The sequence below is a fragment of the Manis javanica genome, chromosome 1 (assembly GCF_040802235.1).
Source record: "Manis javanica isolate MJ-LG chromosome 1, MJ_LKY, whole genome shotgun sequence".
NCBI classification, from domain to species: Eukaryota; Metazoa; Chordata; class Mammalia; order Pholidota; family Manidae; genus Manis; species Manis javanica.
In genome coordinates, this window is record NC_133156.1 from 222,922,839 (window position 1) to 222,946,750 (window position 23,912).

The 23,912-nt window shown below is 39.1% G+C and overlaps 1 protein-coding gene across 4 annotated transcripts in view; it reads left to right on the top strand.

Annotated features, from left to right (window-relative positions):
* ASXL2 (ASXL transcriptional regulator 2) overlaps nt 1–23,689 on the top strand; it is a 148,447-nt gene extending 124,758 nt beyond the window's left edge. For all 4 annotated transcript variants that reach the window (XM_036990622.2, XM_036990623.2, XM_036990625.2 and 1 more), the window contains 4 exons: nt 2,073–2,169; nt 4,613–4,718; nt 6,541–7,252; nt 17,060–23,689. In XM_036990622.2, coding sequence (XP_036846517.2) covers nt 2,073–2,169; nt 4,613–4,718; nt 6,541–7,252; nt 17,060–19,534 — 3,390 coding nt within the window. In that variant the 3' untranslated portion in view covers nt 19,535–23,689. The remainder of the gene's footprint in view (nt 1–2,072; nt 2,170–4,612; nt 4,719–6,540; nt 7,253–17,059) is intronic.
* Nucleotides 23,690–23,912: the final 223 nt, after the last annotated feature.

Genomic DNA, 23,912 nt, shown 5'->3' on the forward strand with positions numbered 1-23,912 from the left:
TGTTTCTCTAAAAAGCAGTTCTGGGGTTAAAATAACATTTTTTAAAAACAGCTGTTAAACTGTAGAATGGATTGACTTGTGTTGGAGTAACTTGCTCATTATTGGACTATTCAGGCAGAGGTTGGATGACCTGTTCTCCTCACAGGGAAGCCTGTTACCTCTCTGTAAACTCTCCGGAATATGAATCAATAGTCAGCCAATTGTAGCCTGTGGGCCAATTTCAGCCCACTGCCTTGTTTCTGTAAATAGAGTTTTATTGGTACACAGCCATTCCCATTAGTCTACATATCATCTATAGCTGCTTTGTCCTAAAATGGCAGAGTTAAGTAGTTCCAACAGAGGCCAAAGTCTAAAATATTTTCACTCTACTCTTAACAGAAAAAGTTTGCCAATTTCTGCTTTTGAGCTAGAGACAAATAATGTTGGCCCAGGTAGGTTTAGAAAGTAAAGTGGATTGAGAAGTGTTCTCAATACCTAAGATATCCAAATAGTTACCTAATTTTTCTTCAAAAAACTGTTTTTGACTTAAAACTTATATTTATGTTTTAATCCATCTAAAAAGTTTTTTTTGTATTGCTCTGAAATTGGGGTTCATCTTTATTTTCTACTGACTGTTCATCCCAGCACTACATATTTATATAACCATTTTTCCTCCAATTTGAAATCCCATCATTGTTACATATTCTATTCATTTCTGTGCAGCATGTGTTTATAGGTGCTCTCTCCTCTTCCGGTTATTTCTTTGTGCACTCTAATGCCTGTGATAAAAGTTTTGATTGCAGTGGCTTTGTATGTAGTATATTTAAGAATTGGAAAGGCAGTTGCCCCCTCTTGCTTTTTTTTTTCCATAGAACATTAAGGTCATTATATTAATAAAAAAATCTGCAGAGGAATCTTATAGAAATGTAGATACTAACTTTGAGGAGAATGGCAATTTTATTAAGGTCTTCCATCCAAGTTTTTTTAGATGTTGTGTTTTATGCCCTTTACTAAGATTTTATGGTTTTAAACCAAGACAGGAAATCCAAAATCTCTAATACAAGGAAAAATCTTAAAAACTTTTGGCAGGACATCACAAATCAAGTCAGTAGACAGATTGGAGGAAGTATTTTTAACATCTGTGACAGTTTTGTTATGAATAATAATATAAAGGCTTCTTGCAAATTGATAATAAAAATAAGTAGCCTTGTAGAAAAATGAGCAAATTATAGGAATTGGCATTCACAAGATTGCAAAACTAAATATTCAACAAACATACAAAAGATGTACTGAACTCAAATAGTCAGGAGAAAAGAAATTTTTACCATTTCAACCTTTCTAGAGTAGCAAAAATTAAATAGCCTGTTAACATCTACAGTTTGCAGGGTATAGAGTATGCTCTTATATTTCTAGTAGAAATGTGAATTGCTTAAGCCTTTTTGGAAAATTATAGTAGTTACACACACAAATATTTCTCTGCTCTCAGAACATACCCCATAGAAATAAAAGCACTAGTATTTTAACTTTCACCAGAATGCTTATTGCAGCTTGGTTGATTATGGGAAAACAGTGAAAACAGAGCATATGTTTTTGGTTAGGAAATTAATAAATGAATTGAAGAGTATTCATACAATGAAATAAGATGCAGCTATTATAAAGGAGCTAATATTATGCCAGTTAATTTGGAGAGACTTCCATAGTATGTTATATGAGAAAAGTAAGATTCAAAGCAGTGTATATAACTTGGTGACAGTTCTACAAAACAAATAATAAATCACTCAGGGGAAAAAGAACCTCTCACATATGTATTTATTTGTTAGCAAATGATTCTTTGAGTATCATTAGTCAATGGGAAATGAGATTGAAAGGAGAGGAATAAGGGAGGGGAGATAAACAGGAAGGAAAGTTTTTAGAAAAAAATGATAACTACATTATAAAATAGAAGTGTTCATAATAATCAGCAATGGTATGAAAAGAATTGTGTTTCTGTAAAATTAAATGTGCATACATTCTTTTCTGAAAAGAAAGGACAAATTCCACATGATACATTTGTCTTTCTTTGTATGCTTTCCTTGGCTTATTCTTTGACCCAGGTTGGTCCAGATGGTCTGATGAAGTTAAATGGCTCAGCCCTTAACAATGAGTTCTTCACTTCAGCAGCCCAAGGCTGGAAGGAAAGACTCTCAGAAGGTAAGTGTTCTTCCTTGGGTGTCTCCTAAGATATGTATGTACTTGGAGCCACTATGAGGGCATAGTGGCACCTCTGCACCTGAGTGACCATTTGAGCGATTTTGGAAGGCAAAGAAAGGACAGGATGGCTCCATAGGGAAGAACTAGCTGTTCTTTCAAAATACATTGCTAGACTTCTATCTGGAGCCTGTATAGCCAGGTTTGGCCACAGATCCATCTTTAAGGATTTAAGGACTTTAAGGATTTAAAGTCACCTGGTTAATTATAAGCACAGGTTTTTAGGTCCTGTTCCTAAAGAGTCTGATTCAGTAATTGTAGGTTAATGCTTAGGAATCAAAATTTTAATAAACTCCTGAAAAGCAGAGTGTAGAAATATTTTATGGTGTTATAATTGTGGTTTGGCAAGCAGTGAGATAACCTCTTTGTTACTGCCCAACCTCAGTGAAACTAACAGTAGAGAGAGTCAATAACAACTATTTGTAAAGCAACCTTTATTGAGAAATGTTTCACATACTATAAAGTTCGCCTGTTTGAAGTACACAGTTCAGTGGCAGTCAGAATGTTTGAACAAGTATGGATCCTGGCTGAAAGTGACCGCCTGTGGCCACTCGTTTACTGTGTTGATAATTTTGACCTAACAAACTTACTGAGGGTGAATTTTGAAGTACGAAGAAGTGGTTGATGATTGCATTTGCACAGCATGTAGTGGCAGTCACTGTTTGCAGCTTTTAACCCTGACTGCTCGTTCTAGTCACCCATGGTGTTTTTAAAACTACTGGTGTCCAGGCCTCACACTCAGTAATTTGTTTTAATCATTGTAGGATGGTGCCTGTGGGGTTCTGTATTTGTTTTTTTTTATCTCCCCAAGTGATTCTACTAGGTAGCCATTATTGAAACCAGTGGCTGTATTATTTTTATTTAAAATATTGTTTATTCTTTCGTACACATGGAGTACAGACTAACATTTGAAAAGTTATACCAAGTTAAGCCAAGGAATAGCTTAAAACAAGTATGAGGAGCTTTAAAATAAATGTATCTATAAGGAGAGCATTAGGAATGCTGTTCATTGCTTAATTTGTGTCAGATCTCTGACAATGAGAATTGATTGATCAGCTAATTAATATCTGTATTGTTCATTACAATTGTTGACTCTTCCCTTCCTATTTTCTTTTTAGGGCACATTCTGTGTAGAAGAGATTTTTTGTTGATTATCTTGGTCCTTTTTCTTTCTTAAAGATTTTTTTGTGCAGAAACCCCTTTTTTCTAAAAGAATTGAAATCCCATAAGCACTTTAAAACATACCCATTACCAGTACCTATCTTTAAGAATAATTTACTAAAAGAATATGTCTTCCAGTTTTTTAAAGTAGGTGTTATATTATACCTTAACTGTAATCAGAGGTTTCTTTGCGTCTGAGCAGTCACTGTGATTGTATATTATGAGCAGCAAAAACAACAGTGTACATGTGTGAACAGAGTTCAGTATTTTTTATTCCTAATTCTATCATGTACAGTAGACTCAACAAAAGAGCAGAAGTTCTGGGTTGGATTCTGACAGCCAGATCCCTCTTTTCCTCCTCATATGCCCAGGACTGTGATATCCATTATCCTATAACATTTTCAATTCCCTCTTCTTACTACCAGGTCTTAAACTTCAAGTATGCCATTTCTGTCTCTTATTCTCTGATGTCCTGGGTATTAGAGTATAAAAGGGAACAGCCTTTCTGAGTTTGAAGGTGGCCTTCCATCTACATTCAGTGTTCTCTGCTGATTGAGTGGGATTGAGGTGGTTGGTAGTATATGCAAATAAATGGCATATTCAGGGCAGCCAGGTATTTGGCATATTAAGTGTCTTGTTGGTAGGGCACTAGACTGGTACAATTTCTGGAACAATTAGAACTAAACTGACAGCTTCAGATTCACTGCCTACCTTTTTACTAGAGACTCAAATGCCTTTAAGTGGTGCCTCAGCTATTCATTATGCACTTAGATATGAAAGCACTAAAATACAACTTGCCTTGGAAAAACAGAACTTTAAAATAATAAAATGTCCAGTGGCATTATTTACTGAAAGCACATAACTATTTCTTCACTGAAAAAGAAATGACAAATTCAAGGTTAGTGTTAAAAAAATCTATAGGGAATATGATATTTGGAGCAGGAGGGAGGTACTACGAGGAAAGCCCAGAGAAAAGGCCCAGTTGACCAAAGTACTCAGTTGAGTACTCAAAATACATGGAGGGGTGTGCAAGTATTTTTATCTCACCTAGTGGTACTTAGATACTCCCTTACTGTGAGGAACTTTGGGAAATTTCTGTTGACTTCACATGATAGTATTCTGACTCATGTTGTCAGTCTTCCATGATTTACAAATAGTTGAAAATTGCAAACACTGTATTTCTATTGAGTATCTTTTTTCTTTTTTTCCTTTTTGTACATTACAGGTGAGTTTACACCTGAGATGCAGGTGAGAATTCGACAAGAGATTGAGAAGGAGAAAAAAGTAGAACCATGGAAAGAACAATTCTTTGAAAGCTACTATGGTCAGAGGTAATATCAAGACAGGTTCTGTAAACCAGATGTTAATTCCAACGTACATGTTATATGGTGCTTTATCTTGTTACCTTTCCAGAGAATCTAGTCTTCAACTTCCTTCTATTTTTTTTCACCAGTTTTTCTTTATGAAGAAATTTTTTTCTTGTTATGAATCTCAAGTGCACAGAATTCATAATCCTTGACTCAACACATTACCACTGTGGGTGGGATGATTTCTTTTAAAAAAGAAGAAAAATATTTTATAATCTTGAATTAGAGTCCCTTTCTTTGAATAGATTGGCTTTTCTTTCAGTAACTTCGTAAGGACACTGATGTTCTATACATTTTTTATAGTAGTTAATTATCCCACGATCTCTATCTTACCCAGAATCACTAAGGAATGCTGTAGTATGGACCATTATATCCAAATGTGTAATTAAATAACCTTGCCTCTCTAGAAGGCACTCTGGGTGGTATGAATAGCTGAATCAAGATACAAACCCTGTTCTCAAGGGGCTGTAGTCTAAATCAGTTTTTAACAAGAAATGATATCTTAATGGGGACATTTAAATAGATGACAGTTGAGCTGTGTTTGAAGCCTTGTTAGTGTCCCTTCTTTTCTTCTACATATCTAATGGCTGCTCTTAAAGAGACTCCATACCACAGCTTGAGACCTAATGGCCTTTTGCCTTATCTCCAAGTAGTGTTCATCAATCCCCTTCATGGTCATTTAGGAAGTGATTTCTATTAAGATTAAGAGTCTCATAACACTGACTTTCTACATTCTTGGTATGAACTTTTCTCTGTAGAAGTAATGGTGTATACATTTAGACATAAGTAGCAGTTATCCTATAAATATTGTTCATTTCCTTCTTATTAGGCAGATAGAGCATTACAGCAATTCATAGGCCTTTCTGTTTTCAGCTGTTATTTTTTGTCAGCTTTGAAAGAAGGGACTGTCTGACTACTGTGCAGTTGTGTCCTCAGTCATTCCATTTCAGAGGTACAGCTCTCATTATTTGAAGTCAGCAAAGAGGGCTACTTTGTTTTTGCCTGTTAGTCAATATTCTAAAATATTCGGAGGAGTCTCTATAGTTACCCCTGCAGAGTAGCCTTGCTCTTAGCCAGGCCACACTGTGCAAGTCCCAGTTGACCTTCATTCCCAGGATCACTCAGAATTTTAATTTTAATCCTCAATCTTAGAATTTTAGAGCTATACCAAGTGAAATTTAAGCAGACGTTTCCAAAAACTCAATTAAAATTCTCAACCTCTGGAGAACATGGACATCCAACTCCCCTACTGTCTCTTCAGGTTTCTTTTGGTTTCCTAGGCTAGCCTTCCTACTAGTACTACAGAGCAGAGTTGGTCAGAGTTCAAACCCACAGTCTCAGGGTGCATGGGTTTTGGCCTTCTGTCATTTTCCTTGTGGGTAGTGTGTGATGCATGCCTCTGGTCAGTGTAGCCCCTTTGTAAGCAGAAGTAATAATAGTTGCTAACATTATTGAGCTTTTTTTTATTATATACTAGATACTGTTCTAAGTATTTTATGTGTGTTAACTTAGTTAATCATCCATAGCAATACTCTGAGGGGACTATAGTGTACAGTGGAAGAAACTTAGGTACAGAAGGCTAGTCAGTATCAGAGCCAGGATTTGAATCCAGCTTCTGGCTCCAGAACCTTCAGCATCATCACCACCATCTGCTGCTACTACTAACAGTGATGATAATATATGAAGAATACCTACTATGTTTCAGGGGTCCTTCTAGGCATTGCCATGTGCCATTATCTCATAATGCCTTCAATAACATGGGCTATTTCTTTCTTACACCTTTTAGTTCTGGCCTGAGCCTTGAGGATTCAAAGAAATTGACAGCGTCACCCAGTGATCCCAAAGTAAAGAAAACCCTGGCTGAGCAACCAAAATCCATGCTTCCTTCCGAGGCCTCTCCTGTCAGTATAGTCCCAGTAATTCCCCAATTAGAGTCTAAAGAAGTCATGCAAATGTCATCACCAGTCAGAAAAGAAGAGCACGAAAGCCAAGACAAGGTGCAGCCAAACTCCAAATCCACTGAGCCCCTACTTTGCTCTTCTAGCAGTACAAATGAGCTTAGCAGTGTTTTCCCCACCAAGTGCCCAAAGGATGAGGACCGCTTGGAGCAGAAGCCAGTTGCCTCTGCTGAACAGGAGTCTGAGAAAGAGAATCATCTCACTGCAACTTCTAATTATATCAAAAATGAAAGCCAAGAAGCTTTAGTTACATCCCCAAGCAAACCCAAGAGTCCTGGGGTGGAAAAACCAATAGTGAAGCCCGTGGAAGCAAGTCCACAGGAGCCCGCTGTGAAAGAGCCTTCATCAGCTCTGGCTGATCACAGCCCAGAGAGTCTCAAGAGGAAATCTTCTCTCATCCAAGAAGAGGCCCCTCTGAGCTGGGAGAAAAGGCCACGTGTCACTGAGAATCGCCAGCACCAGCAGCCATTTCAAATCTCGCCACAGCCCTTTCTCAATAGAGGGGACAGGATCCAGGTGCGAAAAGTACCTCCTCTCAAGGTAAGAGACTGGGAAGAAGTGAAAAAGAGAGAGAATTTGAACAATAAGGTAACAGTCATACCTACTAAATTTTCAGTAATTTGTGGTATTTCTTAATGCAGAAGCAGTTGTATTTATTTGACATGCATGTAATTTTGGTCTTATATGAATAAAAGTATTACCAAACAGGAATTTAGGACTACATTCCTACAGGTCTTCATTGGTGTTTGAAGAAGTAAGGTGCGTGGATGTCTAATGTAAACCACCTCCCCTAACCCCTGCTGGCTACTCTTGTATCTTGAGGCAGTTAACAGAAATTATTCCATCTCATATGACAAAATACGAAGTATGATAATAACTGTCAGGAGGCCTTTGGTGTGATCAAGAGGTCAAATCTCTGTAACAAGAGTTCTGCTGTTAAAGTGTACCTTGGCCCTTTGCTTCTGCCATAACCAGTTTGATGTTCTGTGGATCTAGAACTGCCTTTGGTTCTATCCTCACAAAGGAAATGTGTGTGGCTGCCATGAGTCACCACTGGTTACTGAGGGGTGTTAGTAGATGGAATAGCCTTGTTAAGCTCTGCTGCTTAGGAGTGTCATTAACTTTCATTTTACCCTTATATTGCTTCTTCTCAAATCTACCGAATTCCTACAGCAGTGTTTCTCTCTTAGTCCATACAGACAGCATCTAACCAGTAGGGAGCCCTTTAAAACCCAAACACATCTTTACTTCTTATCTAAAGGTTTATTAAGGTATTCAGTATCCATTTGCAGTCCATGCATTCATTTAATAAATAGCATTTATTGACACTTTTTTATTAGTGGCATTAATAAGACTTAATACTGTTGTGTCTACTATGAGCCTAGCCACTGGGTAGTATATATCATATTAGGGTATAAATAGAAAAACAAGCCAAAGAGAAATACTTTACCCCCTTTTTTATTTATATTAAATGAAGCAAAGTTCATTCTATCATGAAATGTCCCTTGGAAACATTCAGTTACTAGCACTAGACCCACCTCATACACTATGTGACTACTCTATCTCATTTTGCTTATCTCTAATAGTATGACATTCTCCATTAATTTTTGTTGTTGTTGTTATCATTAATCTACAATTACATGAAGAACATTATGTTCACTAGACTCCCCCCATCACCAAGTCCTCCTCACATACCCCTTCATAGTCACTGTCCATCAGCGTAGTAAGATGCTGTAGAATCACTACTTGTCTTCTCTATTGTACAGCCCTCCCCATGCCCCCACCCACATTATACATGCTAATGGTAATGCCCCCTTTCTTTTTCCCCGCCCTTATCCCTTCCTTCCCACCCATCCTCCCCAGTCCCTTTCCTTTTGGTAACTGTTAGTCTATTCTTGGGTTCTGTGAGTCTGCTGCTGTTTTTTTCCTCCAGTTTGTCTTTGTTCTTATACTCCACATATGAGTGAAATCATTTGGTACTTGTCTTTCTCTGCCTGGCTTATTTCACTGAGCATAATACCATCTAGCTCCATCCATGTTGTTGCAAATGGTAGGATTTTTTTTCTTCTTATGGCTGAATAATATTCCATTGTATATATGTACCACATCTTCTTTATCCATTCATCTACTGGTGGACACTTAGGTTGCTTCCATTTCTTGGCTATTGTAAATAGTGGTGCGATAAACATAGGGGTGCATCTGTCTTTCTCAAATTGGGCTGCTGCATTCTTAGGGTGAATTCCTAGAAGTGGAATTCCTGGGTCAAATGGTATGTCTATTTTGAGCTTTTTGAGGAACCTCCCTACTGCTTTTCACAATGGTTGAACTAATTTACATTCCCACCAGCAGTGTAGGAGGGTTCCCCTTTCTCCACAACCTCGCCAACATTTGTTGTTTGTCTTTTGGATGGTGGCGATCCTTACTGGTGTGAGGTGATATCTCTTTGTGGTTTTAATTTGCATTTTTTGGATAACTAGCGATGTGGAGCATCTTTTCATGTGTCTGTTGGCCATCTGAATTTCTTTGGAGAACTGTCTGTTCAGCTCTTCTGCCCATTTTTTAATTGGATTATTTGCTTTTTGTTTGTTGAGGTGCATGAGCTCTTTATGTATTTTGAATGTCAATCCTTTATCGGATCTGTCATTTATGAATATATTCTCCCATACTGTAGGATACCTTTTTGTTCTATTGATGTTGTCCTTTTCTGTACAGAAGCTTTTTAGCTTGATATAGTCCCACTTGTTCATTTTTGCCTTTGTTTCCCTTGCCCGGGGAGATATGTTCATGAAGAAGTCACTCATGTTTATGTCCATGAGATTTTTGCCTATGTTTTTTTCTAAGAGTTTTATGGTTTCATGACTTACATTCAGGTCTTTGATCCATTTCGAATTTACTTTTGTGTATGGGGTTAGACAGTGATCCAGTTTCATTCTCTTACATGTAGCAGTCCAGTTTTGCCAGCACCATCTGTTGAAGAGACTGTCATTTCCCCATCGTATGTCCATGGCTCCTTTATCGTATATTAATTGACCATATATGTTTGGGTTAATGTCTGGAGTCTCTATTGTGTTCCACTGGTCTGTGGCTCTGTTCTTGTGCCAGTACCAAATTGTCTTGATTACTATGGCTTTGTAGTAGAGCTTGAAGTTGGGGAGTGAGATCCCCCCCACTTTATTCTTCTTTCTCAGGATTGCTTTGGCTATTCGGAGTCTTTGGTGTTTCCATATGAATTTTTGAACTATTTGTTCCAGTTCATTGAAGAATGTTGTTGGTAATTTGATAGGGATTACATCAAATCTGTATATTGCTTTGGGCAGGTTGGCCATTTTGACTATATTAATTCTTCCTAGCCAAGAGTATGGGATGAGTTTCCATTTGTTAGTGTCCTCTTTAATTTCTCTTAAGAGTGTCTCATAGTTTTCAGGGTATAGGTGTTTCACTTCCTTGGTTAGGTTTATTCCTAGGTATTTTATTCTTTTGATGCAATTGTGTATGCAATTGTTTTCCTGATTTCTCTTTCTAGTAGTTCATTGTTAGTGTATAGGAAAGCCACAGATTTCTGTGTGTTAATTTTGTATCCTGCAACTTTGCTGTATTCTGATATCAGTTCTAGTAGTTTTGGAGTGGAGTCTTTAGGGTTTTTTATGTACAATATCATGGCGTCTGCAAATAGTGACAGTTTAACTTCTTCTTTACCAGTGTGGATTCCTTATATTTCTTTGTTTTGTCTAATTACCGTGGCTAGGACCTCCAGTACTATGTTGAATAACATGGGGAGAGTGGGCATCCCTGTCTTGTACCCGATCTCAGAGGAAAAGCTTTCAGCTTCTCGCTATTCAGTATGATGTTGGCTGTGGGTTTTTCATATATGGCCGTTATTATGTTGAGGTACTTGCCCTCTATGCCCATTTTGTTGAGAGTTTTTATCATGAATGGATGTTGAATTTCGTTGAATGCTTTTTCAGCATCCATGGAGATGATCATGTGGTTTTTGGCCTTCTTTTTGTTGATATGGTGGATGATGTTGATAGATTTTCGAATGTTGTGCCATCCTTGCATCCCTGGGATGAATCCCACTTGGTCATGGTGTATGATCCTTTTGATGTATTTTTTAATTCAGTTTGCTAATATTTTGTTGAGTATTTTTGCATCTACGTTCATCAGAGATATTGGTCTGTAGTTTTCTTTTTTGGTGGGGTCTTTGCCTGGTTTTGGTATTAGGGTGATGTTGGCTTCATAGAATGAGTTTGGGAGTATTCCCTCCTGTTCTATTTTTGGAAAACTTTAAGGAGAATGGGTATTATGTCTTCTCTGTACGTCTGATAAAATTCCGAGGTAAATCCAACTGGCCTGGGGTTTTTTTTCTTGGGTAGTTTTTTGATTACCGCTTCAATTTCTTTGCTGGTAATTGTTTTGTTTAGATTTTCTGTTTCTTTCTTGGTCAGTCTTGGAAGGTTGTACTTTTCTAGGAAGTTGTCCATTTCTCCTAGGCTTTCCAGCTTGTTAGCATATAGGTTTTCATAGTACTCTCTAATAATTCTTTGTATTTCTGTGGGGTCCATCGTGATTTTTCCTTTCTCGTTTCTGATTCTGTTGATGTGTGTTGATTCTCTTTTTCTCTTTATAAGTCTGGCTAGTGGCTTATCTATTTTGTTTATTTTCTCAAAGAACCAGCTCTTAGTTTCATTGATTTTTTTCTATTGTTTTATTCTTCTCAATTTTATTTATTTCTTCTCTGATCTTTATTATGTCCCTCCTTCTGCTGACTTTAGGCCTCCTCATTTGTTCTTCTTTTTCCAATTTTGATAATTGTGACATATGCCTGGATTGCTATATACTTTCCTCTTAAGACTGCTTTCAGTGTGTCCCACAGAAGTTGGGACTCTGTGTTGTTCTCATTTGTTTCCATATATATTGCTTGATCTCTGTTTTTTTTTTTGAGAGGGCATCTCTCATATTTATTGATCAAATGGTTGTTAACAACAATAAAATTCTGTATAGGGGAGTCAATGCTCAATGCACAATCATTAATCCTTCTCAAGCCTAATTCTCGTCAGTCTCCAATCTTCTGAAGCATAATGAACAAGTTCTTACATGGTGAACGAATTCTTACATAGTGAATGAGTTCTTACATGGTGAACAGTACAAGGGCAGTCATCACAGAAACTTTCGGTTTTGGCTTGATCTCTATTTTAATTTGGTCGTTTATCCATTGATTATTTAGGAGCATATTGTTAAGCCTCCATGTGTTTGTGAGCCTTTGTACTTACTTTCTTTGTACAATTTATTTCTAGTTTTATACCTTTGTGGTCTGAAAAGTTGGTTGGTAGAATTTCAATATTTTGGAATTTACTGAGGCTCTTTTTGTGGGCTAGTATGTGGTCTATTCTGGAGAATGTTCTATGTGCACTTGAGAAGAATGTGTATCCTGTTGCTTTTGGGTGTAGAGTTCTATAGATGCCTATTAGGTCCATTTGTTCTAGTGTGTTGTTCAGTGCCTCTGTGTCCTTACTTATTTTCTGTCTGGTGGATCTATCCATTGGAGTGAGTGGTGTGTTGAAGTCTCCTAAAATGAGTGCATTGCATTCTATTTTCTCCTTTAATTCTGTTAGTATTTGTTTCACATATGCTGGTGCTCCTGTATTGGGTGCATATATATTTATAATGGTTATATCCTCTTTTTAGACTGACCCCTATATCATTATGTAATGTCCTTCTTTATCTCTTGTGAGACTTTCTTTGTTTTGAAGTCTATTTTGTCTGATACTAGTACTGCAACACCTGCTTTTTTCTCCCTATTGTTTGCATGAAATATCTTTTTCCATCCTTGACTTTTAGTCTATGCATGTCTTTGGGTTTGAGGTGAGTCTCTCGTAAGCAGCATATAGATGGGTGTTGCTTTTTTATCCATTCTGTTACTCTGTGATTTTTGATTGGTGCATTCAGTCCATTTACATGTAGGGTAATTATTGAAAGATATTTACTTATTGCCATTGCAGGCTTTAGATTCGTGGTTACCAAAGGTTCAAGGTTAGCTTCTTTAGTATCTTACTGCTTAACTTAACTCACTTATTGGGCTGTTATAAACACTGTCTGATGATTCTTTATTTGCCTCCCTTCTTATTCCTCCTCCTTCATTCTTTATATGTTGGGTGTTTTATTCTGTGCTCTTTTATGTTTCCTTTGACTGCTTTTGTGGGTAGTTGATTTTATTTTTTTGCCTTTAGTTAGTATTTGGTTGGTCCACTTTCTTTGCTGTGATTTTATTTTCTCTGGTGACATCTATTTAGCTTTAGGAGTGTTCCCATCTAGAGCAGTCCCTCTAAGATACCCTGTAGAGGTGGTTGGTGAGAGGCAAATTCCCTCAACTTTGGCTTGTCTGGGAATTGTTTAATCCCTCCTTCATATTTAAATGATAATTGTGCTGGATATAGTATTCTTGGTTCAAGGCCGTTTTGTTTCATTGCATTAAATATATCATGCCTTTCTCTTCTGGCTTGTAAGGTTTCTGTTGAGAAGTCTGATGATAACCTGATGGGTTTTCCTTTGTAGGTGACCTTTTTCCTCTCTCTTGCTGCCTTTAAAACTCTGTCCTTGTCCTTGATCTTTGCCATTTTAATTATTATGACACATAATAATTGGTGTTGTCCTTCTTGGGTTCCTTCTGTTGGGAGTTCTGTGTACTTCTGTGGTCTGAGTGACTATTTCTTCCCCCAGTTTGGGGAAGTTTTCAGCAATTATTTCTTCAAAGACACTTACTATCCCTTTTTCTCTCTTCTTCTGGTACCCCTATAGTGCAGATATTGTTCCTTTTGGATTGTCACACTGTTCCCTTAATATTGTTTCATTCCTGGAGATCCTTTTATCTCTCTCTGCGTCAGCTTCTATGCGTTCCTTTTCTCTGGTTTCTATTCCATTAATGACCTCTTGCATCTCATCCATTCTGCTTTTAAATCCTTGCAGAGACTGTTTTATTTCTGTAGTCTCCCTCCCTGCTTTGTCCGTTAGCTCTTGCATTTTTCTCTGCAGCTCCATCAGCATGTTTATGACCTTTATTTTGAGTTCTTTTTCTGCGAGATTGGTTAGGTCTGTCTCGCCAAGCTCCTTCTCAGGGGTTGTCTCTGTTATTTTGGTCTGGATCAAATTTTTCTGCATTTTCATGGCGATAGAGGTAGTTGTGGGGAGCTGGCGTGTGTGTCGACTGGGAGAAAATCCCTTCTCGTTAGTTTGTGGCCTTCCTCTCCTTGGAGAACGGCGACCCCTAGCAGCTTGTGCTTGGCAGCTGCACACAGACGGGGTTTCTGATTCTTGCCCGGCCTCTGTGGAGTAAGGTCCGTGGTTGCTGTGAGCTTGGCCGTTCTCAGGCTGCTGCTCTGCTATGGCGGGGCCACATCTGAGGGGGATCGGATGGAAGGCTGTTTATTGCTGTGAGTGGCCTCAGAACTGCACTGCTGCCCAGGGGGTTAGGGCGCCCAGAGTTCCCCAGGATTCCCAGCCGCTGGGCCGAGTGTCCTGGGACTCTTCCTTCCAGTTGTAGGGTCCCTGTCCCTTTAAGACTTTCAAAAAGTACTCGCTTTTCTTTGTCCCAGGGGTGCTGGCTGCAGGGACCCGCTCGCAGGTTTTACTGTCCCATTTCCCTACTATCCAGCACACTGCACACTGTGTACCACTGTGTATCTGTGTTCCCGGTGCAGATGGCTAGGGCTGGGTGTTTAGCAGTTCTGGGCTCCCTCTCCCTTCCTCTCCTCCTGCCGGGAGCTGGGATGGGGGATGCTCGGGTCCCGCCGGGCCACAGCTTGTATGTTACCCACTTCATGTGGCGCTGGGTTCTCGCAGGTGTAGATGTAGCCTGGCTGTTGTCCTGTATCTTCTGGTCTCTCTTTTAGGGATAGTTGTATTTGTTGTTTTTCAAAAATATATATGATTTTGGGAAGAGATTTCCACTGCTCTACTCACACGGCCATCTTGGCTCCTCTCTCCATTACTTTTTAATTTTAAAATTTGTGGTGTCAGCACTTAGGAATTTCTCACTTTATTATTTTTTGATACTTTCCTACTGTTAACTTAAACTGTCATGTTTTGCCAGAGATTCTGATTTTTATGAAAATCACTGTTACTATCCTTGCAAAAATATTAGAAATCTTCCTTTAATGAAGGTCAGTCAGAACTTATTTCCAGATCTGAGAGCTGAGTTACAGTTTAGGTTCTACTTTATATAAGTGACACTGGGTAGGATTCATCATTTCTATTTCCTCATGTGTAAAGAGTCTGACTTACATCATATTCAGTCTGCTTTCTGCTAGTCCAGAAAGATTCTATACTGAAAACTTAAATCCAATGTAACCAAGTTAATATTGTTTAGTTGTTTTCCTTTCATTCCTTTCTTCTTTCTCAGCTCCTCCAAAATGACTTTTTACCAGAAGTTGCTCTATTAACTCTCTTACCTTACTCTAGACCTTACCTCAAATCCCACTTTCTTAGACAAAGCTTAATATAATATAGAATAGAACAAGAACATTTAAACAAAATTTAAGTAGAAAAACAAAACTTGAATTTTATTATCAATGTTATACATGTATATAAAAAGTGCATATATATATACATGTGTTATAACATATGCATATCTATAATATAACATTGTGGAGAGAGAGGAAAACTCAAAACACATTATATATTTTCTATTCAGAATACATTTAAAAAGAAAAATAAGTCCTTGTTATACCAGGTTAGGGCTCCTCAGTAAGTCAAATTTTTAAATTGTTACCAGTGCCTAGACAGCTTTTAGTGCTTTTATACGTAAGAAAGTAGAACATCTCATTTACTCCAGGTAAACAGGTAATAAGGCTATTTAAATAAATAACTATAACATAATTTTTAAGTATTAAAACTTTTGTTTTAACTCCTTTTATTGATTGTCTGTACCTAACCAACATGTTAGTAATGATTTTCATGTTAGGTAGGTATGTTGTTACTCAAGATTATTCTAATGTAAGGTTTTTTGTCCCTATATGCAATTTCCTTAAACAATTGTGCTTTGAATTTAGTTTTCTAGGTTTCCCCCCCTCTTATTAGTCATTTATTCTAGTTGATACTACCAAGGGATAATTGCTTCTTTCTTACTGTGTGCAAAATTTCTAATATGTGTAATTGGGTGCAAAATAGATTCTGCTTTAGAGAGAGATTCTCATCTCATGATGTGAAGTGTGTGAACTTTATGACAACTGTTACAAAGTCCCACAGCTCTTAACTTTTGAATGACAGAATATCAATTTTTCAGGACTGCTGGCCACCTGAAAGGTGGGTATTACAAATAACAAAAAATTTTTAGTGACTTTATTCTTAATTTAAGGAATTCCAGAAAAATGGCAAACGTTTTCTTAGAGCTCAGTGGCTTGATTTTTATTTTTTCATAATGAAACACCCTAGAACATTTGTAATAGTTATTTGCTCCTTTAAACTCTCCCAGATACTAGAAGGGTCTGGATCTTGATGCACTATAATAACTCCAGTAGATCTCAAAGTATTGTTTCAAAAAGGAGTCAGATTCCTTTAAAATATAATATTTTATGACATGAAAATCAGTGGTTTCAAATCTGATGATGTATCATAATCTCACAAGAAGCTTTTCAAGAAAGCATTTTTTTCCCTAGACGTTCTAATTTGTAAATTTTGAGGTAGGGCTCAGAGCATATGTATTTTTAAAAAGTTCTACAAGTAAGTATAATGCCAGCCCGGGGTGAGCTTGACTGTAGTAAACATTATATACATCCCCTTGTGTTGGGTGGGCAGAGTGGGTGACCCACCATCTGCTTTCAGTGCTGTTATGTAGCCTTTGTGATTTGCGGTGACTCAGCCTGTGTGTTTCATTGTGCATGTGTGTGCGTGTGTGTATGTGGAACAGAAAGGAGCAAGGGTTTCCCCCTGGACCTTGGTAGTAAAGCTAAGAAGTAAAGGAGAGTAGTGGTATGCTACTTTGTTTCTCTCTTCTCTCTCTCACTCACATTTTTAAATGCAGATACCATAAAACAGCCTATATCTTGAATAATAAGTAGTTGTGAGTAGCAGTGATTGAGGAGAGAGTTGTTGACAACAGAGGTACGGAGATTTGGGGTGGGCGGGGATGTCAAGGGAGGAGAGTCTTTGGCACCAGAAGAAGAAGTAAAAGGACCCTAGAGACAAAGTCTGTTGCTGTCTCCGTGGTTTTGTCCCTTGGACATAGACCTCCCATCTTTGTCATGGTGCTACAGAGTTTACCCTACTCTAAAAATTTAAGTGTAATGACGTTTCATTGTTCCTATAAATGAAAACTAAGCTCTGTTGTTTTTCTCCCACTTCTACTTCTTCCAGATCCCGGTCTCCAGAATCTCCCCCATGCCTTTTCCTACACCGCAGGTCTCTCCCAGGGCTCGTTTTCCAATCTCCATCACTAGTCCTAACAGAACAGGAGCCAGAACTCTTGCAGACATCAAAGCAAAAGCCCAGCTGGTCAAAGCCCAGAGGGCAGCAGCTGCGGCTGCAGCCGCGGCCGCCGCAGCCGCCTCAGTTGGAGGGACCATTCCAGGACCTGGCCCAGGGGGTGGACAAGGTCCAGGAGAGGGTGGGGAAAGGAGAACTGCTAAAGGAGGGAGTCCAGACTCGGACAGAGCCAGTGAAACTGGAAAGGGCCCCACACTGGAACTGGCAGGAACTGGAAGCAGGGGAGGTACGAGAGAGCTTTTACCCTGTGGTCCAGAGACTCAGCCCCAATTTGAGACCAAGACCCCAGACCAGGCACAGCCTCATAGTGTCTCTGGAGCACAACTACAGCAAACCCCCTCAGTGCCTCCAGCATCTGCCATCAGTGGACCCTGCACAGATGTCCCATCACCAGCCCACACTAACACACCCCCACCAGCTTTAGGGAGACCGGATAATGAAAAACTGAACAACGCCAGGACAGCAGCCACAGTGGCCTCTCTGCAAGGGCCCAATATTTGCAGGCAGGAGAAGGCACCTTCAGCTTCAACAGATCCTGCTCTAATCTCAGGGGCCTCACCTGCTCATTTTTCAGCAGATGGCACAGGTGAGCCCAGAGCAGATTCTGGTCAGAACATACCAAACCCTTCGACCTCAGCAGAGACAACAGCTAGTGCTTCAGTGGGTGCAACTCCCTCTGCTCTAACATCTGTATTAACCACAGCCACTTTAGAAAAGCTTCCTGTATCCCAGGCCAGTGTGACTGTAGCACCTACTGGATCAGCTCCATCCTCGAGCACTTTGCCAGCAGCTTTTAGCCTTAAAACTCCAGGAACGTCTGTAAATATGAATATGAATGGACCCATTCCAAGGCCGAGCTCTAGTATCCCTGCTAATAATCCTTTGGTCACCCAGCTGCTCCAGGGCAAAGATGTTCCCATGGAGCAAATTCTGCCTAAACCTCTCACCAAAGTTGAAATGAAGACTGTTCCACTGACTACAAAAGAGGACAAGGGGGCAGGAGCACTCACAGGCACCAACATAACAGAAAATAGCTCCGGAGAGGAAGGTACTGAGAGGCCATCTCAGCCAGCTCTACAGCAGCTGAGTAAAACCTTGCAAAGTAAGCAGCTCCCCCAGGTTCCAAGACCCTTTCAGCTCTTTTCAGGTAAGGATCTGAGGGACTCTTGCATTGACACACACCAATACCAAGAAGGACTGAGTAGAGCAACCCAAGATCAGATTCTTCAGACTCTCATCCAGAGGGTTCGGAGGCAGAATGTTCTCTCCCTTGTACAGCCCGCTCAGTTCAACTTCACTCACTCAGGTTTCCAGTTAGAAGACATCTCCACAAGCCAGAGGTTCATGCTGGGGTTTGCTGGCAGAAGGACATCAAAGCCTGCAATGGCAGGTCACTACTTACTCAATATTTCCACCTATGGCCGGGGTCCAGAGAACTTGAGGAGGACCCATTCTGTCAACACAGAAGACCGTGTTTGTGTGAGCAGCCCCACAGAGGCCTTGAAAATGGGACATACAGACAGTAAATGTGCAACAGGTGATAGTAGCAGTGGCAGGGAAGAAGACAGTGACGAGGAAAGTACTGGTGATGAGCAGGAATCTGTCATGGTGAAGGAGGAGCCCCAGGCTTTTCAGAGCTCTGGCAAGTGTGAAGCAAGTTCAGGACCCCACATAAGAGAAGCTCTATCGACCAGTGATGGTTTAGCTAAAAAGAATGTGAAGGCAGAAACACCAGTGCATGAGCAAACCACTTTAAGCAAGGAGAATTACCTGTTCACTAGAGGCCAAACATTTGATGAAAAGACCCTAGCCAGAGATTTTCTTCAGGCAGCACAGAAGCAAATGGCTCAAGCAGTAAGAGGTAAGACAATGCATAGCAGTCCTGAGCTGTTCGATTCTACCATTCTTCCTTTACCTGCAGATAGTCCCACCCATCAGCCTCTCCTCCTTCCACCACTGCAAACTCCAAAGCTTTATGGAAGCCCCACACAGATTGGGCCAAGCTACAGAGGCATGATCAATGTCTCCACTTCATCTGACATGGACCATAACTCTGCTGTACCGGGGATGCCTGACTGTAGCCAGGTATCTAGCAACGTAGGTGATGTCATGTCCTTTTCTGTGACTGTCACTACCATCCCTGCTAGTCAAGCTATGAATCCCAGCAGCCATGCCCAGACCATTCCTGTTCAGGCCTTTCCGGAAGAGAACAGCATAGAGGACACACCTTCCAAATGTTACTGCCGATTGAAAGCCATGATCATGTGTAAGGGGTGTGGAGCTTTCTGCCACGATGATTGCATTGGCCCCTCTAAACTGTGTGTCTCCTGCCTTGTTGTTCGGTAATGAAACTAGAAAGGGAACACACTATAAAGGAGGTGGGAAGGGTTGTCAAGTGTTTTTTTGCATCCTTTTGGAATCACAGAAATAAATGAGTAGGTTTCTGTTCTCATAAGAGACAAATGTTACTTAATCAGGAATACAAAGTACAGATCTTAACATTTTAGAGGAAGAGCACCTTGTATAGTAAGTCTGAGTCAAGCAAGACTTTGTGAATTTGTGACAAGTTTGCACTTACAAAATCATGTAAATATGTCACATTTTGTTTTAACATTATTTTTCCAAGTGTTTAAGTAATGTAGTGCTTTGAATTCAGATTTATGTTTTACTTTCCATGACTGAGAAAAGTTGAATGCCGTGCCTGGTGAAAGGAAGCCGTCTCCCTTCTGTCCACTTTCCTAAGAGGCTAGAAAAGGGAAGGAGTGAAGGAATGGCCTGCAGAAATGATTTCCTTGTGATGATGTCAGTTTTGACTGCAGGCTTACATATTCAGCCTTTGCACGATCTGAATTCAGAGTTTACTCAGTCTCTTTACCTTAGAGGGAACCTTTATAAGTTAAAATTTGTGAGAAGGTATTAATGTCACAGGTAGTATGTCAGACTCTGAAACCTCAAGGCTTGGTTCTTGGCTTCCATAAACCAGTACAGTTGTCAAGCACTCTGCTTGCAATTTGTGGATCCTTGCTTTTGCCTAATCCCACTCTTCTTCCCTGAGACAGTGCATGTGGTCCCATGAAGGGTACGCCTCTCTGGGCCTCTTGTATTACCATAGCCTGTGCAGGCTGACAGTTCCAGCAATAATATCCAAGTACTTCATCATTCATGGGAACTTGCAAATAGGTTTGAAATACTAGTATAAAATTAACAGGGAAGTGTTAGCAATGGGGTGATTTGAACTATGTGTGTTTTCTTGGGCAAGGAGAATAAAGGGGCAAAACCTGTTAAAGTGAACCTAAAGAACTTTGGAAAATGATTTTAACACTAGAAACAAGGTAACCCCTCTTTTCCTCTTCTCTGCTGACCCCTTACCTAATGTTCTAGTGTCAGCTGTTGATGCAGGTAGAAAAGCTCATTAATGCCACATTTGCCCATTCTGCTCTGACCTCTCAGGCCTCTGAGGAGTATGGAGTAATCTTATCATCTATTACTTTGAACACACATGCATAGTAAAAGTCAGACACCTTAACTACTTTAGAAGATATGTCCCCATTTTGGATTACTGCTTTCTGTGCACTAGAAATTTCTCATGTTAAGGGGGCCTAAGTGGATAGCTAAGGGAACAATTTAGAAAGGAAGAGAAATTAGCTCCAAAGTTTTGTTGTTGTTTTTGTTTTTTTGTTTATCTTTTTGTTATTTTTTTAACCCTGTCTATAATGATGGAAGAAGTTTTGAGACATTTATTTAGGTCATGGTTAAAGAACATTGAAAGAAATCTACAATTTTCAGAATTTGGTGTTAAAAAATCAGATATTGTCAGTGTTCATCATTTGCATTTGATTTCAAGGTTCCTAATTTCAAGTGTGGAAAAATATTACTGCAGTTTAGTACAGTTGTAGTTGAACTTAATATTCAGGTTGTGATATTTAAACATGCAGAACAGTGTAAACTTGTTAAGTCACATTCCAGATGAGGAAAAAGTAGGCAGTAATAATCTTCCCTTTGCCCCCATTCAGCTGCCCACCCCTCCTCACCCCACCCTCCTCATTATATACTCTTAATACTCTCAAACTCCCTAAGGAACTTACTGCTTCACTATTTTTTGTTTTTCATTTATGTTTTTTTTGTGGCCCCTGGCAAATACAGGATTGATGCCTGTATTCTAGTTTCAGCCAAGAGACTATCATGACCTCCTAACTTCCCTTTTTCTTCCAACACACACATCGCTAAGAGATAAGAAGGCTGCAAGGATCCAGTGTTAAGAAGTGAGTTCTCCAGCCACGAACCAGTGGGAAACAGAAACCATGGTTCTGTTCCCTAATTTCCAGTATACCCTGGTTGTTCCAGGGATGGGGGTCGGGGCTTAAAAAGACCTGTTGCTGGTTAAAACTCTGCATGCCCAGTTTCTTCAGTCCCCATTTAAGTGGTGGGACTGAGGCCTGGTCTGCATGTTGGAAGTAGTTGAGTGTTTCAGAACCAGCCACGTGCTAAACATTAATTACCAGTTTGAATCGGTTGAAGGGATTTTTCTTCTTAACACATTTTCTGTCACAGGAAGTCTCTCCTCCATCGTTCCCCTAAATCTGAGGATGGACAGACAAACCAGGAAAGGAGGAAAGGCATCAGGGATGTTCATGTCCATTTAGAGAGCAAACCATATTGTGCCTCTTCATCTTGACCCAGGCTCTTGCAGATAAATCCTAAGCATTGCTATACACTAGATTCTCTTAACAAATAATGCCCAGCTAATAAAGTTTTTGCATTTATGAATGCCCCTAAAACATTGTCAGCTAGGTACACTCACAGCCTCAATCTTGACCAAATGAGAGAATAGTTAGACTCTCTTTGGTTGGTAGAAAATTTAATACAATCCACTTATCAATGTGTTTCAAAACAGTGGTTTCAAGTAGAAATTCATCTGAACTGAACAGAAAAAGAAAAATTACAGTGTTGTGGCCCTTTTGAAAATGAAGGAGTAGGAACAGGAAAATCTTGAAATTATTAGAGTATGGTATGCCAGTACATTTAAAGCAGTTTTTATGTTAGGTTTCTGAGTTACTGAAATTAAATCTGGAATATTTCTAATAAAAATGCTAAGCTTATTTTTATGGTTTTAAGTTGCACTGTTTCTAGTGACTAGTCAGGCATTATTATGCCTGATGCGTATGCCTCCAGGGTATGCATCTCAAGCCTTCAGATACCTTTCATGGCAGGTTAGCCAGGGAAGATAGCATTAGCAATATATATCATCTCAGGCTTACTTATGAATGTTCTAAGTTGTCTAGTAGAGAAGGCTCTCTGAATCTATAAGAACTTTTATTCAAATTCTCCGTCATATTAGACAGCCAGATAACCTGTAGTGTTTGCTCTACTTCTATTCCTTAAACCCTATCTATGTTCAAGACAATGAAGCTACCTGTAGTATTCTTTGTAATATTTTTAAAATAAGATCTGGCAAATGGGAATTTTCTCTTGTGAGTAGGGGAGGCATGCAGATGTAGCTATTTTAGGAATTATCTCAGATTTAAATAGGCAAAGGAAGACCTCACTTCCTTCCAGGTGAAGGTGTGAATTCATGCATATTAATGATCTGCCAGTCAGCATCCTAATTGCTTATTATTGCCTTTCTCCGCCTTGAGAGTCCTTGAAGAACTCTAAGGGGAAATGATTTGTTATAATGAGGGGGTCTTCTCTAGTTAGCACACTGCTGTTTCTTTCTGGAACTCGCTTTCAGTGAGCAGTGCTAGGGTCATTTTCTCTGGGACCTAGAGGTTTCACTTCATGGCCAGGAGGAAAAAGTCTCCCCAGTGTACAACAATGTTCTAAGTAAAAACTCGGCCAAGGATAGTTTTCAGCTCAGTTTATAGAATAGTCCAAAGAGACTGTGAGAAACATGATGATAGGCAGGGATCTTTCCTACCATGTTTCAATACCTATATACCTATTGAAGGGGAACAATAGGTAAGCATTTCCTAAAGTTGAAGTAAGAGCTTCATAGATTCTTGGTTACTTTATTTTTTTTAATGCTTTACATTTGATACAACTATTAAAGATCAATTTTAAAAATAGCTTTCCAGTAATATATTTTAACTAATATATATTTTAATATCTATGTAAAAAGTGACAGTGGTATGTTTAATGTAGGACTTCACTGTTAAGGCACAAATTATTTCAAAGGAAGTTACTCTAAAGACACTCAGATTATTTCCAGAAAATGCAATAAGGGGAATCGTTTTGGAGTTTATTTTTATTTCAAAAGAAAATTGACTTATTTACCACAAGCTGTTTTTTTCCTTCTGGCTATAAGGTTTGTACAGACTGGTTGGGTAAATGATAAACTTTTGTGTATTTTGCCTTTTTAAAGGAATTGTTAACATTGGAATTGAGGGTATGTACAGAGAAGTTGGTGTCAACACCATTTAAAAAGTCATATTTTTTCACAAATATAGAAAAATCATTTTACATAAGAATTTTAAGTATTTGCAATAAATATATGTATATAGATTGTGTGTATTCATATATTCTTATTTTTCATTTTATGATTATGTAAAAGACAAAGTGAAAATAAAAACATCAGCGTGTTTGGTGAATCTTAAGGTCTGGCGTGCACCTGAGAGTGGTGTGTCTAAGGCCCTAGGTTGCTGCCTGACGTCACTATTGGAAAATCACCACCAATTATATAGAAGAGTAAAATGGAGAATTTGGTGATAAATAAATCAGGGTCACA